This window comes from Papaver somniferum, chromosome 5 (genome assembly GCF_003573695.1).
Source record: "Papaver somniferum cultivar HN1 chromosome 5, ASM357369v1, whole genome shotgun sequence".
In the NCBI taxonomy this organism is placed as follows: Eukaryota; Viridiplantae; Streptophyta; class Magnoliopsida; order Ranunculales; family Papaveraceae; genus Papaver; species Papaver somniferum.
In genome coordinates this window covers 27,886,186-27,909,094 of record NC_039362.1, presented here as the reverse complement: position 1 = coordinate 27,909,094, position 22,909 = coordinate 27,886,186, and the positions used below count along the sequence as shown (strand labels likewise).

Genomic DNA, 22,909 nt, shown 5'->3' with positions numbered 1-22,909 from the left:
CTAGATAAAAAGTATCTTAAGGAGTTAATATCTCAAACTCTCGATTTGATCTTTACTCAAGCAAATAGAAATCTGTGAATCTTTATCAAAGAGAGATAACTTGGAGGGTACCAAAGACCAATGTCCAAAGATCAATCAACTACCATCAACAACCAAAGGTTAGATTAGAGAAGTTGATGATCTTAACGCACAACCTGTATTATTTCAATTATATAAAATATAATGCGGAAAAGAAATAACACAGACACCAGAAGTTTTGTTAACGAGGAAACCGCAAATGCAGAAAAACTGCGGCACCTAGTCCAGGTTGAATACACATTGTATTAAGCCGCTACAAACACTAGCCTACTACAAGCTAACTTCGAACTGGACCGTAGTTTAACCCCAATCAGTCTCCCACTAATTCAAGGTACAGTTGCACTCCTACGCCTCTGATCCCAGCAAGATACTGCGCACTTGATTCCCTTAGATGATCTCACCCACAACTAAGAGTTTCTACGACCCAAAATCGCAGGCTTAAACAATAAACAAATCTGTCTCACACAGACAAGTCTATCAAAGGATAAATCCGTCTCCCAAAGATAAACCCTAAAAGAGTTTGTTCCGTCTTTTGATAATAATCAAGGTGAACATGAAACAATTGATAATCCGGTCTTATATTCCCGAAGAGCATCCTAGATTAATCAATCACCTCACAACAATCTTAATCGTATGGTAGCGAAACAAGATGTTGTGGAATCACAAACAATGAGACGAAGGTGTTTGCGATTACTTTTTATATCTTTCCTATCGGAGAACTCTCACGATCTCAAGAAAATCAAAGATTGTACTCGTACGATAGAATATGCAAGATCAGATCACACAACTACGATAAAAGTAGTATCGATCTGGCTTCACAATCCCAATGAAGTCTTAAGTCATTAACCTGGTTTTAGAAGAAGAAAACCAAAGGTTAAAAGAGAATCGACTCTAGCGAGTGCAATAGTATCACACAGACGTGTGGGGATTAGTTTTACCCAATGCTAGATGTCTCCTTTATATAGCCTTCAAATCAGGGTTTTGCCTTGGTTACAAACCAATCCATATTCACCGTTAGATGAAAAACTGATTTAGATTCAAGCTAATATTTCTCAACCGTTAGATCGAAAACTTAGATTGTCACACACACTTGAGGTATACGTTTACTGGGTTTGTGAAAACCGTGCCCAGACGTGTACGTGTATGTTGGTTCAACATAGTAACCCAAAAGGTTAACCATATGAGCAATTCATATTAACCTGGTTCTTCTTCACCATAACTAGTTCAAATGACTTCAAGATGAACTAGTTAGACAGTTGTTCAATTGCTATGAGATCTTATGTAACTACACAAGACACAATTGAAACAAAGATGATTCGATTCGATTGAAACGGCTCATGAACTTTAGCCACGGTTTGCATAAAGCATTCCTTAGTAATTTAAGTTTCATGTTCAGAGCACATCTTTAGATCATAACCACTTAAGCTCACAAACAAGTTCGCGGACTTAAGATAACCGGTGGAGTTTTCCAAACCCAGCAGAAAATCTCGGCAAGGAGACTTTCGCCAGTTCGCGGACTAACACGCAAACGAGATTTTGGAAAAACCCAGCAGAAATTCTCGGTCTAGAACTTCCGATAGTTCGCGGACTAGGTTCGCGGACTTGGCAAAGCCAATTCCTCCGGTTTCTCTTGATCAACAAAGTTCGAAAACTTCGGTTCAAGGAATACATGGTTATGTAGTCTAAACTCTAATTCCAACCATTGAGACATTCTCAGAGGACGTAATATAGCCGTACTCACAGACCGTTTCCCGTCAGAGCAATTCTCAAAGTGATTGAAACTTTTCATGACTTTCGTCACTAGGTGAAGATAAACCTGATCAAAGCGAGACGCTTTACCAACACATGATTCCGAGATATAGATACGCGAGATATACTCAGCTCGAAATATCAAATGTGTATGATCCAGTCTATATAGCATACGACATTTTGTCTCATAAGAAGTAGGAGATAGAATAGATAGACTTTTGAGTGATAGATAAGTTCAAGTCTCCACATACCTTTTTGTTGATGAAGTTCCGCGGTTCCTTGAGTAGATCTTCGTCGTTGTATGATGAATAACCATGAAGTCCTTGAGCTCAACTACACTTTTCTATCCTAGTCCGAGACTTAGCTATAATAGACTAGAAATCAAGACTTATAGTTTTGATCACTAACATTGACAAACATGCTTGAGATAGCAACGCATGCGAGGTTGACCGAGCTATGCTCTAACATTTTTGTTCACATTGAATATTCTTAGTAGTTTGAAGTTATCTTTGATAGTAATTATTTTAATAGAATGTACTTGAGATAACAACGATGCACAACTTCAAATTGTGGAAATAGCCTCATTGCAAGTCTAACTCTTAACGAAGAAATAAAACTTTTTAACCCTTCAGATTGAGAGGGATTTCCTCTTTGATCCCTTTCCTTCTCTTATTCCGGTAGTAGCTCCAAGAAGGAAGAAACGGGCACTTTTTCGTCCGGCTTGAGAAACCAATATTGAGATAACAAGCAAGGTACGAAACTCCTTCTATTTCATTTGTCTCGATTGATTGGGACTTGGTTTGTGAATCTAATAGAGGTACCTGGACATCCCTTTGTATCTGGATAAGACTTCCTTGCATCCATTAAAATGAATTCTGTGATTGAACTAGTAAACCGTCTGAGATACGACTTTTCCCTTCCTTCAACTCGAGGAACTGACGTGACTCGACCAGTGGGTATCTAAGGAAACTACGGAAATCACTTCTCCATCAAATCCTCTGTATGGGGTCCGACCTCTCCCCCCAAAGATTTGTTGGGAAACTTATCAAGGGATTTGTGAACCCACTTTTTTAATCCTAAAATTTTGTATGTGTGTATATATACATACACACACTTATAATTTTAATATTCTTAGGGTAATACCAAACAGTACACAGATTTAAAACAAGGAAATTCTATGAATCGTGGGTATTTTAATTGAGTTACCAAATGCACGAGGGATTTACATGAATCCCAAAAAATTTAGTCCCACTTAGAATTGTGAATTTGCCCACCATAATCATTTTTTTATGGTTACCATAACCGCAAGATTTTAATTAGGATTTCTTTTCTTCTTACTAAATCACATATAATTCAAACCCTAATTATAATAATTATTTCATGAGTATTCCAAAAATATCAAGGCTCAATCTTTAGATGAATAAAAATAAAAATCTAGTTTAAACGCTCAATCTTTAGATGAATAAAAATAAAAATCCAGTTTAAACGCTCAGTCTTTAGATGAATACAAATAAAATCCAGTTTAGAACTTATAATTTTCTGGTACTGAAGTTGTTGGACAAGGTTAACGTACCACAATAATACCAACTTGATTAAAATCTGTGGGGTCCAAGTAGAGCACCGAAGTTTAGTGTATAGGCAGCGGTTCTTTTGAGCGAAGACAAATTGATGCAATACATGAATCTATGATCATACCATCTGGTCAGCAAGTTTGGCGGGTTACAACATCATGGATTCACATTCGTAAAACCATATAATTATATTGCAAAGGTGATTATTTACCGATGATCTGATCAAAAATATTAGAAGGTCTTTTAATAATGTTTTAATTCACAGATAGATTAATAGAAATTTATACTAGCAGTCGACATGATCTTCAATTGTATGTAAAAAATTGTAAAAAATAGTTACAGTAACACGTAGCTAATTACACAAAAGGGAGTTGTATTTAGTTGGGATTGTATTTAACCCAATTGAAGGTTATATTTACATAACAAACTTCAAGGTTGCATTTAACCCAGTTGAAGATTGTATTTACATAACAAACGGCATCAAATGCTTCAAAAAAAAAAGCAAAAAAAAAAGATTCAAGCTGTAAGAAAATTTAAAATTTTGGGCCCAAATAATGTGAGGCTCTAGGCAATAGCCTAGCTGGCCTGGTCTATAAGACGGCTCTGATTATCTGTCCCAACACCTCTAACAGAGTTTAAGATACCCTCACCCCTCATGCCTCTACTACAGCGGGCTGCTCTTCTTCAGGAGCGACAACCTCTTCGTCTGAAGTTTCAGTGTCTGATGAGCCACCCTCTTCCATCTCAGTAAGCATTAGCTTTTCCCGTAGCTTGACTATTAGTTCGTCTAGTACTACTGGGGTCTTCTCTAGGTACTTAATCATAGCATCTCTCCCACGGAAGCTCTTCTCATCATCAAAATAAAACATCGAAGCCGCTTTCTTGATGAACTTGTGTTTGACCGCCAAGTCTACGACCTCCCCTGCTCGAGATATCCCTTTACCAAACATAAGATCAAATTGGGCAACTTTAAATGGTGGAGCATGCTTATTCTTCACAACCTTCACTTGTACGACGTTACCAGTAACCTTTAAAAGAGCACAACATAAAATATAAGTTAATTCACCTCGACATTAATTCAGACCCATTTCAACCTATCTTGATGGACTCTACAGGCTACATTACCGTTTCTCCCTTTTTCACAGAGCCAATTCTCTTAATATTCAAACGCACAGATGCATAGAACTTCAAAGCATTGCCCCCACAAGTAGTTTCTTGAGGGCCATATGATCCGAAAGTGGCCAGTTTTGACCTAATCTGAATGAGTGAAAAATAAATCAGGGTACAAAAATGTAAGCGTTTCTACAAGGGTGCGACTTTGGAGTAACCAAATTGCTCTTCCTTTCTTAAAAATATATAGCTTTGAGAGTCAGAAGGCTGGGGAAAAAGAGTCGACCACAAGATGTAATCTTGAATCTTGTGAACCAAGTCAACCTCCTTAGATAGCCAATAGTAGAGTGCTCAGCAAATCTTTTGTAGTTCCAAGTATAACGAAAGTATTCCATGTCCACACCAAAACACGAATCCAACTTTAAACTAATTCTAAATTGTTACCTGATTGATGAAAATTAGAACAGTCTGAGACACTGCCAAAGAATGGCTCAACTTCCGAAGTGCCTGGCTCATCAACCTAGCCTGCATGGCCATATGAGCATCACCCATCTCACCGTCAAGTTCGCCTTTTGGCACCAGGGCTGCAACCTGCGGTTTGATGTAGAAAATTAGATACAAAATTTTTGTAGCTGTGCTTGGGATACTTTATTCAGCATTTATTCAGTAATTGCGGGCTTAAAGCAACCACGTAAACACGCAATTAAAATTACATGAACTTGATGCAATGAACTCACACTGTCCACAACAATAACATTGACAGCACCACTTCTAATCAGGGTGTCCACCTCACTAAGGGCTTGTTCACCACTATCAGGTTGACAGAAGAGTAAATCTTTTGTTTGAACGCCAAGTGACTCAGCCAGTGTTGGATCCAGTGAATGCTCAGCATCTATAAAAGCACATGCACCTACATGAAGGGAAAAGGCAAGCACAACTATGAGAAACCCCCTTCAACAGCAAAAAGCCAATTGACACAGCAAATTCGAGTAAACGAAAGTTGATTGCTAAAAATGCAAAAAAAAAAAAAAAAAGTGAAAGTATTGGATTTACATCACCTCCAGTCTTCTGAGATTCTGCAATAACATGCAGAGCAAGAGTTGTTTTCCCTGAAGCCTCTGGACCATATATTTCCACTACACGCCCCTAGAGAAAGAACAAAAGACTTATATATACCAATACACGGGGGTGATGCACAAATTTTGCAGGACATAACATTGAGAGACTGCATATACTTATAACCAACATTACCTTAGGGAGTCCTCCAGTCCCTAATGCCATATCCAAAGAAAAAGATCCTGTAGACACCACTGGAACAAACTTATGAGCCGCTTGCCTACCAAGCCACATAATAGATCCCTTTCCAAAAGAAGCTTCTATCTGATCCAATGCTTGTTGCAACGCAATTTTCTTAGGTGAACTATCTTCACCTGATTCACTTCCATCTGATTTTGGAGACTTCTTTTTCACTGAAGACAAAAACAAAATGAAATCCTTATCAACTTATAATTTGTACAGAAATAGAAATACACAATAACATGCATTGCAGAAAAGGGCTAAGATCAACACTGACTAAAGAAACTACCAGTTGCTTTAGAAGAAAAGTTGCAAACTTGAAATGATGACCTAACAACTCCATGTCTGCATTCCTGTGAACCAGAAAGCCCATAAAACCATCAGAAATCTCAGAAACTATAACTGGGTCCGTTCCAAATGTATACATATGGGCACAGAAACCCATATGATATTCATTCAGGCATATCATCAAACCTCTAACCTACACACAAAAAAAATAATCTGTATTGAAGAAGAAAAACAACTAGGTTTCTTAAAAAGATGATCTGAAGTACCTCGGCTACTAAATAACGTCTCGCAAGAGAAACATTTCTGAGAAATTTCGACATAATCTACCACCTCCACCAAAACCCTTAAATTACAGGTTTTGAAGAAAAGAAAAAGGGGTGGGGGGAAAGTTTTCAGAAAACGATCCCTTTCATAGAACAGAGTGAGTATTTGAGGTTTAGGGTGTTTCTTAGATCATCGATTACAATAATAAGAGACAGAATCAGTAGGGTTTAAGGGTTTTCTGAGCAGAAAAGAGAGTCTTCTTAGGGTTTATGTTTTTGTTTCCCTCCTCGAGTAGGGACCGATTCATATACCCTGAGTTTGAAATTTATCCTGGACGTACGTTTCATCCAATCAAATTTCACTTGTTGGTATCCGACGGTTATTATTTGTGGTTGTGGCCCATTGAGGTAAGAGTCGTAGACCCACACTATGAGTGAATGGGTTCGAATCTCAGTAGCTCCCTAAAACAGATTGGTATTTAGGCCAATTGAAATTTTATTCTATGCAACTGTTTTCATATGCATATACAACACCAGCTCAAGCCAAAGGGAATTGTTCGTTCCCTCCCTTGCCTATGGTATCAACATGGGTTCCTCGGAAATCGGAATCCCGTCTGACCATTTTGATTGCTCTTGTAACTACTTGGATGTCACTTTTTTAATTTATCATCACAAACATCCATGTAGGGAAATGTGTGTGTGTATACAGGACGATTCCGGATAAAGATCGAAAGGGGTAAAGCAATCAATATATGGACATATACATGTATGAACCAATCCATTTACAAACTATCACCTCTTAAGAAGACAAATGATACAAAATTAACATATTTAGGAAGTTCAATTCAGGTAGTTCTTCGATTTTCTACTCACATATCACAATCAAACCATGCACGAAAGACAGCTTTGCTAAAGCACACTACAGTAAAACGTAAAGAAGAATAACGACCAGCAGCAGTACAAAAATTATCAGCATCCACCAGCACTGTCAGGGTAACACACAAATTGGCATAAACAGAAATGTTAGTTGAGGAGTTGCTGGTAAAAATCCAAGGAAATAACAGCTTAACTAAGATTTACCCTCGACGACCAGCACTCTCGCTCTTGCGAGCCTTGACAAGTTGTAGTTTAGAAGTTGATTTGGCAGCAGCATCAATGGAGTCAATATTATCTGCAAGGACCATCCAAAGAATTAATATGCAATGTGCGCAACAAAACAATACAGGAAAACAAGTTTCTCCAGCTGAGCGTCAAGTCTCTCACCACCAACAGCTTGTTGACGAATTAAAACAGCAAGGTCTCTGTAGATATCATGTATTTCTACAATGTCTGAATGAATGTCTCTTATACATTGGTCTCTTTCCTCTATTGTGGCTTCATTGAAAATAATCTCATTCTCCAGCATTAACGTCTCTTGGCTGCAGTTTTTCATTGGCAGCATGAAATTAAGCATAAAAATGCCGCATTTCATGAAACATTGAGTGATAACAGAGAAAACCAAAAAACATTACAAAAGAATGAACTGTGATACCTCGTCTGTTCTTCGAGGAATGTGCTAGTTTGTGGATCCACACCAAGACGTAGTTGTTCATTTGCCTCGCGCCCAATAATAGCAAGCCCTTGAATTTTTTGACAGTTTTGCAAGGTTGCCTGAAAATCCATTGCAAGCTTTGCATCTTCTGTTTTCGTATTTGGCTGCAACATTCAAGAAACAAAATGTTGTCATCTGAAACCGTTCATTCAAATGGTAAATATTGTTCCAATTCAACAAAGAATAGACTTTACGTTTGTAAACTAAAAAACAGAAGTACGTTAATGCCGTCACTATGAGCTCCAGGATCAGTCCGTGCTTTGAGGTTAGCAAAAGTCTCCTTCACCAACTGCCCAATTCTCTGCTTGGTACTACGTCTACAATTGACAAAACAAAACTAAATACTGTCCAACAAAATTTCAAGCCAAGTATATATAAGGAGATAGAGGAGAAAGATGAACTCTCACAGCTTATGACTATGATCAGGAGTGTCTTTGTCTGTCCCAACCCTGTTTACGAGTCTCCCGTAACTATTTATAGCTGTATTTATCTTGAAAATTCCTGATGCAACACCTTGATAAGGACCCTGAGAAGTGGAAGAAGATTGAGCTCCTCCATTTTCAACATCTTTAGAGTTCATCTTATTTACCAAAATTATCAGTCTTTTGGTTGCAGCTGAAATTTTTTTTTTGGTTTTACAAAGCCATTGACTACCTACTATTATATAAACTAGATTAGTTTATTAGAAGGAAGAACATGTATGGCAATAATTGAAGATGACTGACCTCCAAATTCATTTTACTAACATCATACAAAGCTAACTAGGAATGCGCTGTTGGAGCTGCTTGGATCAACTGGGGCAGGTAAGGTTATTCCCATTTAGGATAGTTTGATATGGGGTGTCCTAGGAAAATAACTAAACTGGGGCAGGTAATGTCCTGCTTGAGTTGTTTTCGGTACTTTGAATTTGAAATCTCAGCTTGACGATAATCAACTTGTGACAGATGGAAATAAGCTCATACTGTATTTTGAAAGTAAATCAGCACAAACATACATCCCGTAAGAGCCACTTACAGACGGTTGCTTCTTAAAAACGTAAAAGATCAACAGTAATGCAATGTACAATTGCACCTCTAAAATAACACTCGCGACCAAATCTTGCAAGCCAAATGTGGCGATGCACTTCTACAATACACGCCAGAGGAGAACAATGACCAGCACCAATACCAAGATTATCAGCACCCACCAGTACTGTCAGAGTGAATGAATGGTATAAACAGAAATGTTAATCGAGAAAGCAGGCAAAAATCAATAAGATAAAAAGGACAAAACCCTGAAAAGGAAAAATGTCTTGTAGATATATATACATAGCAGCAGGGGTTTCTAATCAAGGGATTTTCTTTGTTACAATTTTCTCCCTATAAAATACAGTCTCATATTAAGATTTCTTTTGATTCTCACGAGTGTCCGTTACTTCAATAAGATAAAGAAAAGTAAATACCAATGAACAAACCAAAACCGCAATTTCACTTAACCAATAGAGACAGAAAGATGCCAAAACTTACCCATGAAGACAGAGATGCTCTTTTGGGAACCTTGGCAATTTGTATTTGAGCAGCAGTAGACTCCACATGCGACGCAGCAGTATCTGTGAATATTATCCAAAGAATCATCATAAATGTACGAGGAAAAAAACACACCAGGATAACGAATTCTCCAGCAGTCCAACTGAGTCTTGCCAACCATCAAGTGCTCCGATGGTTGGCATGCTCCCTCTCACTGTGGAGGTAGGGGTTTGAACCCCGTAATTGCCAGAAATAACTCCTTAAGGAGTTAAGGATGTAGTACAAGACCAATGTTCCAAACCATAATAAAAAACACGAGTATTTAGTTAAAGTGAAGTGAGAATGAAAGGTACTATGTGGAATACTCCTTATGATCGTCTGCAGGAGTCGATACTTTCAGATGCCTATTTTGCACCATCTTCTGCTATGCTGTGATTGGGCCTCTAGAGAAAATCCTGGTGATGCAGGTTATGGTTTCATTGGACGAAATAGTGATGGAGCTTTCATTGTGGCTGTTTCTGGTGGCTTAGGAGTTGCTACTACTTACATTGCAGAAGTAATGGCAATTTTATGTGCAGGGGAGTGGGCGTTGGTTAACATGGTGGAACAGAATTTGTGATTCTCTGACAAATTGGTCCGTCGTGCATAGTTGTAGAGAGATAAACTTTCAGCTAATATGTTAGCAAGGGAAGGTGTTAGGTTTAGCTGGAAGACAGGTAGAATGTATATGTCCAGAGTCTCCAGACCTCCATTTTTGGTGAGAGTCAGTCTCCCTGTCGGTCTTATTTCACATTTGTTTGTTAGGTTGTTGGTGTGTGGCTGCCCAATATATAAGGGTGGTCTCCAGTGTCAGTGCCTTATTCTTGGGTATCTGTTATAAATCGTTCTGTGCCTAATTTGGCTGTTTAATACTAGTATAAAAAATTGATGGAGCAAAAAAAAAGAATTAAAAAAAAAAAGTCTTTAGTATCTAACCTTGATCATGAATAAGAACAGCAAGGTCCCTGCAGAGATCATGTATTTTCCCAATATCTGATTGAACGTCTCTTATGAGAGAGAGAGGGGGGGGGGGGGTACAGAAACATGTCATTCCAGGTTCCACAAGGCTAAACTAACATCCGAGATTACCAGAAACTTATGTGCTTAGTTTATGGAATACGTTATTTATGGTTACGGTAAGAAATCAGATGAACTAGATGCATCTAATTTTAAAAAGCAGCATTTTACTCAAGTAAGATAATAAGACTATATTTACCTCTTATGTTGTTCTTCGAGGAAAGGATGGCATTCGGGATCAAAATCAAGACCTATTTGCTCATTTGCACCATAGCTGGGCCACAAACAGAAGATGATAATTAAGCAGGAGGATTTTATGATTAACTAACTGATACGTAATTCAGAAAGAAAATACATTTATTCAAACCTTTCTGGCGTAAAAGCAGCTGCCTCGCGTTCAATAGCAAGCCCTTGAATTATTTGATAATCTTGCAAAATTGCCAGAAAATCCCTTGCAAGTTTTCCTTCGATTATCTCATTTGTCTGCAACATTCCAACATTAAAAAAAAAAGTTAGTCACCAGAGATACTTTGTTCCAGTGCATCTGATAGTGGACTTTATGTAAATAAAGAGGTATTCATATGCCAATAATTCTCCACAGGTGTCATAAATATGAATATACTTCAAAGTATATATGCAACGAAATTCTCATTCGTATTCAATGTAAAATACTCTAATGTAATGTAAAAAGTAGTTGATCTTACGTTAATGCCAACACCCTGATCAGAATTCCTCAGCCTTTTGAGGTTAACAGAAGTCTCCTTCATCAACTTTCCAATCCTTTGTTTAGTGATATGTCTACAATTACCAAAACAAACCCAAAATGTTACAGGACCAATTTTGGGCCAAATAAGGAGATAGACGTGCTGGACAGAGAGATGAACTCACAGATTTTGGATATTGTCAGGAGTTTCTTTATCTGTCCCAACCATGTTTAGGAGTTTTAGATAACCGATTAAAGCTGCATCGATCTGAAAAAGTTCCCATGCCACAGCCTGGTAATGACTTTCTGACGAAGAAGATTGAGCTCCTCCTTTTTCAAGATCTTGAGAACTCTTTTCTTTCCTTCCGCCAAAAATAAAGTTCATCTTTCCAAAGAAACAAAAGTAACCAAAATCAACAGACTAGAGAAAAAGAAAATGATCAGCGAGCTAGCAAATCAACAAAAGTAACCCAAGTGACTCGGCTTGTATCAATATCCAGAGCTTACCCACGAAGGCCTAGACTTCATGCTCTGATGAGCACTGACAAATTGTAATTTGGTAGCAGTAGATTCATTATGTGACGCAGTACCATCTGCAAAGATCATCCAAAGACTAATAATGTAACTACATAAGAGAAAAACAAAAGACGAAGACAAGTTGTATTTTCTATATCTGATCGACAGTCTCTTATACCTTGTTCTCTTTCAGGTTTAAAAGCTGCCTCACGTCCAATATCAAGCACTTGAAGTCTTTGAAATTCTTGCAAGGTTACCTGATAATCCATTGCAAGCTTTGCGTCTTCTATTATCTTCTTTGTCTGTTACGTTCAAGAAAAAATTGTCTGTCATCTGATACATTTCGGATAAAAATATTTTTCCATGTCACAAAAAAGAAAAATCGGACTTCAGGTCTGCAAACAAGTAACTAATCACTCCAAGTTCAAATTTTTTTTTCATAATAATCAAGATACTTCCAGTAGTAACGAATATTTGACCTTGGAGCCAATGACAAGGCGAGGCAATTTCCCCAACAGCCTTAGCTAGCTCCTCCTAAATTGGTAGGCCCTAGATGTTTGTAATCCAAAACATGCGATGAATGAAAAATACTTGTGAAGTCTAAGAAAAGCATAGTTAATCATACATTAACGCCGACACCATGATCGCATTCCCTCAGCACTTTGAGGCTAGCAGTAGTCTCCTTCACCAAGTGACAGATTCTTTGTTTTGTACTATGCCTACAATCACCAAAATACACCAAAAATATTAAATATTCTGAGCCAAAATAATGAATTGAAGAGACATAGAGATAGATGAACTCACAGATTATCTCGATGATCAGGAGTGTCCTTGTCGGTCCCAGTCATGTTAACAAGTCTCCGATAATCATTTAAAGCAGTATTGATCTGAAAAACTCTTGATGCCACAGCCTGAAAAGGATCCTGAGAAGAAGATTGAGCTTTTCCATTTCCAACATCTTCAAAGATCATCTGCTTTCTTTTGTGAAAAAAATAATCCATCTTTCACAACAACAAGAATGACCAAAATGCACAAACTAGCTAGAGAGATAACTGACTAGCAACTTAAACTTGATGCATTTCCGTATTAGTCTTTGATACTGGTATACTATATATTCAACCAACATGTATAAATTTTTTTAATTATGTAGAGGAGAACACAGAAAACAAAAAAGTTATTTATGATTAGGTAGGTATTCCAGATGTAACCAAAGAATCTTAATATAAATTACTAGTTAATTCAAACCTTAATACAACGTTAGACGGACCCGCTTTGGACCCATCTCATGTTACATGTGAGATCTTGAAAAGTGAAAACACACCAACTGCCCAGCAATTTCTACAGAAAGCTGTCCGTCAAGCATATTCGCTGACCAAAAAATCAAAACTACCCAGAAACTCTTGACTGTGTTGCTAGGCAGTAGTAGACTGCAAAAGATAGAAATGCTTTTTAAGTGTTAACTGCGATTGAACTTAACTTTCACTGAGAAATCATAAAGAAAAGAAATGAAGACCTTGAAACATTAGACTGCATACCTGTTGAGGATTTCGTAAAAAACAATGGAGCATGGTTCTTGTCCATATTTGGGGAACAGATTGTTTGCAGGCCGCATTTAACTCCAAATGTCTTCCTCAGATGCATTCTCAGCCTCTTTAAGGATGAACATTGGGTTCTCCAGAAAATTTATGTAGTAGTAAGGAGACAACTAAAACTTCAGCGTTTGACTAACAACTTGAAACTAAGGAGATTTGAGCTCACATTTTGATAATATCATCACAAAAAGTTGGGATACATTACATGTCTTGAACCAAATGAAAATAGTCTATACAATTCTTATTTGTTTTTCCAACAACACACACACACAATTTGAAACAGAAAAAAGGGGGGAAAATACAATCGATATATGGGCAAAGGAATGAACCATTTACAAATTCTTACTTTTAGAGAAAAGAAAAAAGGAACGAGGTTACAAAATCAACACATTAGGATTACAGTTTAACACTCTACTCACATTCACAACCAAACCTTGCAAGGAAAATTTTCCATGTCACACTACAATACAAGGTAAAGGAGAGCAATAACCAGCACCAATACAAAAATTAGCAGCATCCACCAGCACTGTCAGATTAACAAAACAAGTTGTGTAAGCAGAAATGTTAGTTGAGGATACAAGAAAATCCTTCAAAACAAGTTGTGTAAGCAGAAATGTTAGTCGAGGATACAAGAAAATAGCGAACAAGAAAATCCTTCAAAAGATGCCTAATGGGGGAAAATTGCTTCTATTATGCGTTTGCAGCACTAGTTTGAAACTTGGCGATTTTTTTTCCATCTATCTTGTTCAAATCGTTTGGCTATTTCCTTCCTATAAGATGCATTTCATGTTAAGATTTCTATTAATATTGATGGGGTTTCCTTACATCTATAAGGTTTTCTCCTGGCTATGGCTTTAGATGAATACAACCCGAGGGTAACAGGGGAAACAAACATGCAATTGAGCTTAACCAATAAAAACAGTAAGATGCTAAAAATTACCCATGACGATCTAGACTTCACACTTTTGTGGGCCCTGTAAAGGTGTGTTTTAGAATTTGATGTTACTGCAGCAGTGGAATCGACATGGGATGCAATATCATCTGCAAAGATCAACCAAAGAAAGAATAATGTATGAGAACAAAATAAATGGTTATAGCAGCCTTTAACATATGAAGCAGAAAAATATGTTTTTCAACTGCACAATTAGAGTCTCACCGATTACAGCTCGTTGATTATGAACGAGAACAGCAAGATCCCTGAATATCTCATTTGATTGTGCAATATCTAATTGAACGTTTCTTATACCTTGATCTCTTTCATCTATTATGGCTTCATTATATGCAACCTCATTCCCCAGCATTAGTACCTCTTGTCTGCATTGTTTGAGATAGATGGTCACCGGTGGATGTCATCCCCAAGTTTGATAAGATGAAAGGTGCCGAAGACATAACCAATTGCCAGATTAGCAGAAAAAGTTGGGTAGTTTGGAGACTGCTATTTTCATGGTTATTATAAGAAACTAATTGAACTATGGCTAGTTTTATGTTTCTTATTCAAACAGCACCTGTTCACATAGCATATTGCAATAACATAAAGAAAAAGGAACCCATAGAGACAGATAATCTACCTAGTCTGTGCTTCAAGGAAAGGCCGACTTTCTGGATCGTCACTAAGACGCGGTTGTTCATTCGCACCATAGCTGTGCCAAAAACATGGGAAGCTTATTAAAAAACGAGCTGAGATATATAGATATGTATAATGAAGAAATACACTGATTTCAAACCTTCTCGGTAAGGATGACGAAGAAGCTAAAGGTGTGTAAGCCGACTCCCGCTCAGCCGCAAGCTGTTGAAGTTTCTGATAATCTTGCAAGATTGCCTGAAAATCTCTAGCAATCTTTGCATCTTCTATAGTCTTATTTGGCTGTGAAGACAAAGAGAACATGTTTGTCATCTGAACATTACACTAATACTGTTCCAGTTCAAAAATAAAATAAAAATGAGGGTCAATTAAGGTGGGAGGCAATTGGCAAAACTCCAAAATTGAGTCATAGAATCCATGGCAGAGTTCACAACTGAAACTGATTATAGGTTTTGTCATATCTATACAAGTCCATTCAGAACCAAAAATTTAGTGGCGGAGAGTTGAAACAAACTGAATTTTCCATTAAACTGATAACAATCGCAATAAAAAGCTCACCATTTAACCTATAGACCCAACACATTAACCTGTACTCGGATACTAAATATCTTAAAAGAGATAATTAAGAAGATCGCAAAGTAGAATGAGTTTTTCTTTTGATCTTACATTAACACCAGCATTATGATCAGAATCGCTTAGTGCTTTGAGCTTAGAAGAAGTCTCCTTCACCAATTGTCCAATCCTTTGTCTTGAACTGTGTCTACAATTAACAAACAAAAATTCAGTAAACCTGATTGAACATAATAATAATCTAAGTACTGATTTTAATCATACAGAGAATAAATAATGAACTCACAGCTTCTGACGATGTTCAGGAGTGTCTTTAATGGTTCCAACAGCATCAACAAGTCTTCGGAAACCATTTACAGCTGTATTTATCTGGAAAATACCCGCTGCAACGCCCTGAGAACTGGGATTCTGAGAAGATGAAGAGGAGGAAAAAAATGATCGAGCTCCTCCATTTTCAAGATCTTGGAAATTCATCTTTTACAGCAACGACACGATCAAAAACTGAATTGACAAATAATTAACTACTTTAAGAAGAAGAAGACGACGTCCAGCTACACACTGAACCCCACTAGCCGGCCATCTGAAACTTCTAAAGCAGCCAAATATTTTCCCAAAACGCCCCTGTTTAAGAAATGCAGTTATGGTTGGGCCAGATGCCATGTTCCTACAACATATTTTCTTTGCCGGTTAACGGCACCGTTGATCACTAACAATGATTGCCAACCGGCCAATAGTCCCGGAATAAGAAAGAGAGCGATATCTCAACTTTCTTTCTCAATTGGATGATGTGATCCCTTTTCCTTATTTTAATCCAAAAGGACATCCGCTTGTGATATTTTATATTGGAATATTCCATTAAGATATGAGAATTAACTAACAAATTTCATCAACGTACATTAATCAATTCTAATGACCAAAACATCAAAATCCCACTATGAAATTGGATTGTTTCATTTGGTCAAGATGGGACGTAAGACCTACTGCTGCAAGCATAAGAAGGTTTTCAATAGTGAACTTGACTTTCATTTTGAAACTACAAAAACTTGGAAGCCTCGGCCCAGCTACAATGATCAAGAAAAACAGAAGTAAGATCTCGATATAAGCCGGCCTTTGTACAGACATACATTGGACGGAAAATCTTTCCGACACACTCTGGGTACTGCTGGACTTTCATGTAGCAAGTTGTAATCAACCGTATTAAGTTGGAATTATAAGTTATCCCATGATTCAACTGCATCAACGAAAAAGGAAGATATCAGTCAAATAGTCAAATTCTGTTTGCCATGTCAGATGTATTGCAGAAGAATGGCAACTGTATTAAGCTGGAATTCTAAGTCATAGTGTGTGTAGATTACTCACCTATATTGCAGAAGAATGGCAACTGCACTGAACCTGGTTCTTTAGTACTTCATGCAACAAAAGAGAGGTATCCTAGTTAGCAGTAGTTTGATAGAAGGGAAGAAAGAAAAAAAACTCAAATCACTGAGTACATACCTGTAAAGGAATCTTTATACACCACATTGCTAGTAGAAATATGGCTTCGAATATCTACCAGTCATTGTTTTGGAATATGCCTACTCTGAGCTTATATGATTTATACAAGTGCAACCAGCTTTGAAGTCCAATCAGGTGACTGCCCAAGGACTTCTGTTCAAACGAGCTGAGGCATGGTACCAATGGCGATGCAATCTTTCATTGAGAATCCAATACCAGTTAAGAAAGTGGTAGATTTTTTCTTTTGAACAAAACTTAGTATTTAATAAGTGCTGGTAGCGATGCATGAAGTTCTGTTAAGCACTGGAAGATCCAGTTCAGGAGTTGCTCTCCTGGCAGCTCCAGAAGTAGTTCTGCCTGTGAAAACAAATGTGAAGTAAATGAGAACTCATCAAAGTTAGTTGTGATGATATTTAACATGGATAACTTATTATCATGGAAAGCACAAAAGAAAGTATTTGCACCTTGATTTGGTTCTCTTCTAAGACTAAGGAGTTCCGTTGAACATCGGAGGCCATCGACTCTGTTATCAGCTTGAAAACCTTCTTACTCATGTTTGTTGACATGCCTACCATCTTGCCGGAGGCATATATTCTACTAATTCCTAAATCTGCAGCCATCCTCTTCACGTAGAGCTTCTTCAATAGCATCTCCATGGAGCGTGGTTCTTTTCCATATTGACGACGTAGATTCTCCGTGAAGTTCATTAAACTCCAGATGTCTTTTTCAGCTGCATTCTCAGCCTCTTCAAGTATCCCCATTGGGTTCCCCAGATAATTTATGTAGTCCGAAGACAGATGCGCTGTTATATTTATATCAAGCTGAGATACCAAAAGGGAGAGAAATTAGGAGGCACAAATCTTCATAAACGTTCATCTCAATAAACCAAAACAGAACAAATCAGACTTCTAAGTAGCCTATGAAGAGAAAGAGTCTCAGTCAACCTAATCTGATAATTGCAGCACCTACTTTTATACACAAGTGTTAGAGTCTGCAAAGAACTCTTCTGACTGGACAAAAGGCTGCAAAAATGTTGGAAGGGAAAAATACTTTGAAGACAAATCTGCTTCTATGCAATATAGTCACAAATTCTTGACGGTATCGAGCTGGGACAACCTCAGACGGTAACATTTTATGATGGGAGCACGGGAGTCGTTAATGATACATTCAGTTTGTGTGCCACATCTTGATATTCTAAATAAATTATATTGGCATGCACATAAACCAACGGTATAGCTTTTTCGGACATTTAACAAACCTGTACATTCTTGTAAGGGACTGAGATAAGCCGATGCTCTTCAACCTTGGATAAGCTTTCGAACAGCATTTCGAAGAACAGATCAATGCCTACATTGCCAACATCACCAGTCTGCTGCTCCCCAAAAATATTCCCAAATCCTCGTATGCCCATGTCTCTTTCTGCTAATTGAAAACCTTGGCCAAGATTGCAACATTCTTCAAGTGCTGCTAGTCTCTCCTGAACATCAAAGAGAAAATAGGTGATGAACTGACATTTCTTTTAAATCCTTTCAGGATCAAATGAACTACTATGAAGAAAATATATTAATGAGCATACTGATATTATATCACGACGATTAGTTGTTTCAACAGTTAAGGAATTTAGAGGAGGGTAATGTTGAGAACACACCAGTGCCTGCTCAGATAACGCTGACTTTTCAGGGAAAAACAAGTGCGCATAGGCTTCCTTATCCGCACGGCCAACCCTCCCACGTAGCTAGAAGGATAATAAAAGTTCAAAAGGATAATAGAAGGTGAGAAACTGTAGAAACATCGTAAAGAAGATCCTTGAATCAGCCAAATGAAGCTGCAAAAGGCCACACGTATGTATATGGAGTATATTTCTATTTTGAACTAACACCATCCATGCAATACTTGTTTACACCCCCTATGCCTACCCTGCTGAAATCCAAGGATTTTCCAAAAAGACTAAAAGAATAGCCATGCCATCTCGTAAAAAATTCCTTAACAAAGAGAGAGCAACATATTATGGCTATTTAGAACAACATGAGCTTCATTTCTTAGAAAGTGGTAGGTTGTCAAGAATATAGTTTTTCTTTCACACCTCCCATGCCTCTTTGAAAGAAAATTTTTACGAGAAAAGAGAAGTAAATAGATATGGCAACCAATACCTGATATAATTGTGCTAAGCCGAATTGGTGAACGTCCTGGATTATTATAGTGTTGGCATTTTGAATATCAAGCCCACTTTCAACTATATTTGTGCATATAAGGATTTTGATTTCTCCTTGACAAAATTTCTCCATAGTTTCTTCTAGTTGCTTTGAGTATTGCTGCAAACAGTAAAAACATTGCATATTTTGAGTATTTCAAACTTCAGTTGCACAAAAGAGAGTATAGTAGACACTACCTTTCCATGAGCAATTGCTATTTCAACATTTGGAAATGACTGCTCGAGAAATCCCATAACTTCATCCAGACCTGTTATTGAAGCGCAAGACATTGACATTAACTTAAAGGAACACCAAACAGGCACATAATGATTACTAAAGTCAGCAGTACACCAGTACATAGAAGTTGTTAAGTCAATGACATTGCCATTTGACCTCAAACACGGGGCAGACATGCAGAAGCAAATACTAAGCAATCAAGTTACCTTTGATACGTGGCAACACATAGAAAACTTGACCCCCACGATCAAGCTCGTACTTGATTGCAGATACGATCTTTTTCTCACTATATGCCGACATGTGAGTCTTAATAGGAACTCTTTCTGGAGGTGGCGTCGAAATCAAACTGATAGCCAAAAAGAAAAAAACATATTAGAGCTGCTAATGGGTGTGGTACACATGGTGGCCCCTAATTTGAGAAATATAAACCTTTGGTATGGATAGAAGGCTCATTATTTTTAAGTACATGCACCATAATAGATCAAAATTAAGGATGCTCGCAAACATTTGAGACATTCCACGATCAGTTATCTACCTTGCATCACGAAACCCAGTCAAAGCCAAGTACAAAGTTCTGGGAATTGGTGTTGCCGAGAGAGTGAGAACATCAACTGAAGTTTTAAAAGAAGCAATCTTCTCCTTCTGTTTCACGCCAAACCTCTGTGAAAAAGAAACAGAACTTAAGAAAACCAATAACTCTTAAAAGAGTTAACATGGCAAAAACCAAAAGCAAAGTAGAAATTACAAGTTCTAGATTCCAAATACATAAATATTATGTGAACCAAACTAAGCAAGTACATACTATGGTCCTTGGCTCCACAAGTGAACAATTAATAACATATAGAAGCAGGCAGCAGGAGGCGAGATCCAAACCTGTTCCTCGTCAACAACAAGTAAACCAAGATTGTTATAGACCACTCGACTTCCAAGAAGTGCATGAGTTCCAACAATAATATCCAGCTCTCCATTTTTAATCATTGTTATATACTCCTCTTTCTCAGCCTTGGTCTTCATATTGCAAAATTAACAGAAGCCAATTAATTCAGTGAAAATCCAGCATACATAATAACCATGTAATCTCAAGTTTAATATTATGAAGAACCATATAATAGCAAAATTAGTGTATAACTGGATGCTTGACAAATGATAATAGATTAGTGTACGGCACTAAGGCTAATAGATGGATAAGAAATCACATACCTGAAACCTGCTCAAAAGTCCAACCTTGATATCGGGATACCGAGAAAACCGATCAGAAATTACTTCAAAATGTTGCTTAGCAAGAACAATAGTTGGTGCTAAAACCATAACTTGTTTTCGTGTTGACACCACACAATAGATAGCACGTAAAGCAACTTCAGTTTTACCAAACCCAACATCTCCACAAATCAATCTATCCATTGGAGTTTCCCTCTCAGTCAAATCCTTCTCAACATCAATGAAAGCCTAAAAGAACAAGCGGTAAAACAACAGTGACAGTCAGCGGAACACAACTACAAACCCAATTCAGCAAAATAACAGAGAATATATGAAAAAAGAATTCACTTCTTCCTACACGAAAAGCATAAAACCTGGCACCTGTTTTTGATCAGGAGTTGGCTCAAAAGGAAACTGTTCGGTGAACTCAGTAATTTTAGACGTTTTTGGGTAAGGTGGTCTCTTTTGTTTTAACCTATATAAGTACAACTCCATCAAATCAACAACCATCTTTTGTACAGCTATCTTCCCTTTTATCCTTCTCCTTTCCCACACAGTCGTATCATTTAATTTGCTCAATGCGCGTGGTTTCTTCGTTTCATTCGGACTTTACAAACAAACAAGAAAATCCAACACAAAATCTCAGTCAAACATTTCAAAAACACACAAACATTTATATACACTTAAACCAAACCAAACCCCTCTAATACCATGCTAAAGCAACATCTCTAATGCCATGTCAAAGCAATAGCTCTAATACCATGATAGAGCCAATGACACAAGATCAAGTGCTCAGACGAGGTGGCAGTACTCTAACACCACCGCAAAACACACACATAGATAAACTAAAAAAAGACGAGAGGATATAAACACAACTCCGACACCATGTGAAAGCAACAGCTCTAGTGTCATGTTAAAGCAACATATCTGATATAATGTTAAAGCCAATGCAACAATACCATGTAGAAGTCAATGTAACAGCTCTAATACCATTTTAAAGCCAATCCCACCACAACTCTTATACTAAAGGCCATGACCCAAATAGTCAAAAGTTAACAGTATTCTAACACCATCACAAAGAAGTAAAAAAAAAAGGCCAGGATTATGAATGAACTCACAGACTATAACGGTACAGCGAACGAGAAGCTTGTTTCAACGGTAATTTGGCCATACCATCAGAATACTCAATAAAAACATACTCAATAGGAGCTGTAGAATCTTTAGGCACATCAAATTTAATCCCAACAAATCTCCCAACACCAACTTTCTTATGAACAACATAATCACCTGCACGTAACGTATATGGATCCACCTTATAATTAAAACTCTTGTTTGGATTACTGCCATCATCATTGCCACCTTGTCTATGTCCTTTCAATTTCTGCAGTCCTCTTTGTTGCTGTTCTTTGACTAATTGTATATATTTCTCAGCTTCTTCACTATTCATTGAATTATCATTCTTCGATGATACTTCACCTCTTTTCCGGTGTTCACGCCGGATTCTCTCGTTCAGGAGAGAAATCCCGTCGACCTCGGTATCCACCGTGTCTTTTCTCGGTGCAGTCGAAGTCTGAGCTTCGGTGTAAACAGCATTTGTTGTTGATAGATTGCTTTTCTTGGTGATTTGATGACATGGGCATTTGATAGAAAAGAATTTGAGAACCCTAAATTGTGATAAAGAAGAAGAAAGAGAAGAGGAGGAATCGTGTATTGATGGGATTGGTAGTAATGAGGAGATTGAAATTGCCATTAGGTTTAGGGTTTCTCTTTCCAAGAAATTGAATAGAAGATTTAGGGTTTGGAGCAGTACTCCATTAGAACAGTCACTGGTTTGGGGAAAGATAGGGGAATGTAGAAGGGTTTAACAAGGGGATAAAGTTTGAGACACGTCGCGGGAAAAGGATATTTACTACTACTTGATTAACTAATTAATTTTAACGGTAAGTTAATCATTAATTAGCGGCAAACTTAAGATGTACGCTTGCAAAATTCATACTCCTCGGCCCTTACGGAAAATCCAAATACACTTATTTTAAGATTTTGGAAAATTTTAGACGGCAGTGACTAAATGGGACCCACCTGTTTCTTTTTGTGCGTAAAAAAAAGACTAAATGCGACTCACGTTTGGATTAAATGCAATCGAGATATCATTTTTAAAATTTTGATATATTTTATTTTAAAATGACTAAATACAACCCAATAAAATCAAGTTAAATCCAACTCATAACCCAAAAAAAAAACTCAAAAAGGACAATATTTATTGAAAACTATTCGATCACCAAGAAGGTAACTGAACTGGGAAAGAAAGAACAAAGGCAA

At 37.4% G+C, this 22,909-nt stretch overlaps 5 protein-coding genes across 6 annotated transcripts; all 5 read right to left on the bottom strand.

Moving 5' to 3' along the window:
* Positions 1–3,754: 3,754 nt before the first annotated feature.
* Positions 3,755–6,615, bottom strand: LOC113281238 (protein RecA-like). The gene is made up of 8 exons (XM_026529923.1): positions 6,359–6,615; positions 6,094–6,157; positions 5,760–5,977; positions 5,567–5,654; positions 5,246–5,418; positions 4,953–5,099; positions 4,524–4,655; positions 3,755–4,426 (listed from the first exon to the last, which is right to left on the bottom strand). Exons 1-8 carry the CDS (start codon positions 6,410–6,412, stop codon positions 4,052–4,054), a joined length of 1,251 nt encoding a protein of 416 aa, XP_026385708.1. The 5' UTR covers positions 6,413–6,615; the 3' UTR covers positions 3,755–4,051.
* A 586-nt stretch (positions 6,616–7,201) lies between these two features.
* On the bottom strand, positions 7,202–8,526 carry LOC113278892 (syntaxin-22-like). Its single transcript, XM_026527617.1, has 6 exons — positions 8,354–8,526; positions 8,167–8,263; positions 7,887–8,050; positions 7,619–7,773; positions 7,436–7,526; positions 7,202–7,340 (listed from the first exon to the last, which is right to left on the bottom strand). The coding sequence occupies exons 1-6, from the start codon at positions 8,524–8,526 to the stop codon at positions 7,325–7,327; spliced, it is 696 nt and encodes a 231-aa protein (XP_026383402.1). The 3' UTR covers positions 7,202–7,324.
* A 350-nt stretch (positions 8,527–8,876) lies between these two features.
* LOC113281236 lies at positions 8,877–13,389 on the bottom strand. 2 transcript variants are annotated; one of them, XM_026529920.1, is made up of 12 exons: positions 13,262–13,389; positions 12,531–13,153; positions 12,352–12,445; positions 11,905–12,028; positions 11,718–11,803; positions 11,396–11,595; positions 11,212–11,305; positions 10,875–10,990; positions 10,707–10,781; positions 10,427–10,497; positions 9,452–9,534; positions 8,952–9,137 (listed from the first exon to the last, which is right to left on the bottom strand). In XM_026529920.1, the coding sequence occupies exons 2-12, from the start codon at positions 12,725–12,727 to the stop codon at positions 9,072–9,074; spliced, it is 1,206 nt and encodes a 401-aa protein (XP_026385705.1). In that variant the 5' UTR covers positions 12,728–13,153; positions 13,262–13,389; the 3' UTR covers positions 8,952–9,071. The 2 variants fall into 2 exon arrangements, with proteins under 2 accessions (XP_026385704.1, XP_026385705.1); XM_026529919.1 differs by lacking the exon at positions 10,427–10,497 and having other exon boundaries at positions 8,877–9,137.
* A 105-nt stretch (positions 13,390–13,494) lies between these two features.
* Positions 13,495–16,195, bottom strand: LOC113281237 (syntaxin-22-like). The gene is made up of 7 exons (XM_026529922.1): positions 15,757–16,195; positions 15,567–15,660; positions 15,043–15,182; positions 14,887–14,958; positions 14,475–14,632; positions 14,259–14,359; positions 13,495–13,844 (listed from the first exon to the last, which is right to left on the bottom strand). Exons 1-7 carry the CDS (start codon positions 15,942–15,944, stop codon positions 13,779–13,781), a joined length of 819 nt encoding a protein of 272 aa, XP_026385707.1. The 5' UTR covers positions 15,945–16,195; the 3' UTR covers positions 13,495–13,778.
* Positions 16,196–16,325: 130 nt separating this feature from the next.
* On the bottom strand, positions 16,326–22,470 carry LOC113281235 (ATP-dependent DNA helicase At3g02060, chloroplastic-like). Its single transcript, XM_026529918.1, has 14 exons — positions 21,709–22,470; positions 20,972–21,197; positions 20,594–20,839; positions 20,267–20,401; positions 19,929–20,053; positions 19,600–19,739; positions 19,354–19,424; positions 19,115–19,276; positions 18,613–18,699; positions 18,223–18,441; positions 17,429–17,785; positions 16,965–17,321; positions 16,830–16,876; positions 16,326–16,701 (listed from the first exon to the last, which is right to left on the bottom strand). The coding sequence occupies exons 1-12, from the start codon at positions 22,338–22,340 to the stop codon at positions 17,220–17,222; spliced, it is 2,502 nt and encodes an 833-aa protein (XP_026385703.1). The 5' UTR covers positions 22,341–22,470; the 3' UTR covers positions 16,326–16,701; positions 16,830–16,876; positions 16,965–17,219.
* Between the last annotated feature and the right edge of the window lie 439 nt (positions 22,471–22,909).

Bases quoted from the DNA above. Each gene is read 5' to 3' on its own strand.
- LOC113281238 (XM_026529923.1), bottom strand. From the start codon at position 6,412: ATGTCGAAATTTCTCAGAAATGTTTCTCTTGCGAGACGTTATTTAGTA. The intron at 5,978-6,093 runs GTAGTTTCTTTA...TTTTGTCTTCAG, and splicing joins CTTTTCTTCTAAAGCAACTG to TGAAAAAGAAGTCTCCAAAA. The intron at 4,427-4,523 runs GTAATGTAGCCT...GCTCTTTTAAAG, and splicing joins CTGTGAAAAAGGGAGAAACG to GTTACTGGTAACGTCGTACA.
- LOC113278892 (XM_026527617.1), bottom strand. From the start codon at position 8,526: ATGAACTCTAAAGATGTTGAAAATGGAGGAGCTCAATCTTCTTCCACT. The intron at 8,264-8,353 runs GTGAGAGTTCAT...TGTCAATTGTAG, and splicing joins CCTGATCATAGTCATAAGCT to ACGTAGTACCAAGCAGAGAA. The intron at 8,051-8,166 runs GTACTTCTGTTT...TGAATGTTGCAG, and splicing joins CTCATAGTGACGGCATTAAC to CCAAATACGAAAACAGAAGA.
- LOC113281236 (XM_026529919.1), bottom strand. From the start codon at position 12,727: ATGGATTATTTTTTTCACAAAAGAAAGCAGATGATCTTTGAAGATGTT. The intron at 11,596-11,717 runs GTAAGCTCTGGA...TTCTTTGGAAAG, and splicing joins TGAAGTCTAGGCCTTCGTGG to ATGAACTTTATTTTTGGCGG. The intron at 10,782-10,874 runs GTTTGAATAAAT...TTTGTGGCCCAG, and splicing joins GCTGCTTTTACGCCAGAAAG to CTATGGTGCAAATGAGCAAA.
- LOC113281237 (XM_026529922.1), bottom strand. From the start codon at position 15,944: ATGAATTTCCAAGATCTTGAAAATGGAGGAGCTCGATCATTTTTTTCC. The intron at 15,183-15,566 runs GTAAGATCAAAA...TTGTCTTCACAG, and splicing joins ATCATAATGCTGGTGTTAAT to CCAAATAAGACTATAGAAGA. The intron at 14,959-15,042 runs GTTTGAAATCAG...TTTTTGGCACAG, and splicing joins TCGTCATCCTTACCGAGAAG to CTATGGTGCGAATGAACAAC.
- LOC113281235 (XM_026529918.1), bottom strand. From the start codon at position 22,340: ATGGCAATTTCAATCTCCTCATTACTACCAATCCCATCAATACACGAT. The intron at 21,198-21,708 runs GTGAGTTCATTC...TTGTTTGTAAAG, and splicing joins TCGCTGTACCGTTATAGTCT to TCCGAATGAAACGAAGAAAC. The intron at 20,840-20,971 runs GTGCCAGGTTTT...TTGTTCTTTTAG, and splicing joins CAACTCCTGATCAAAAACAG to GCTTTCATTGATGTTGAGAA.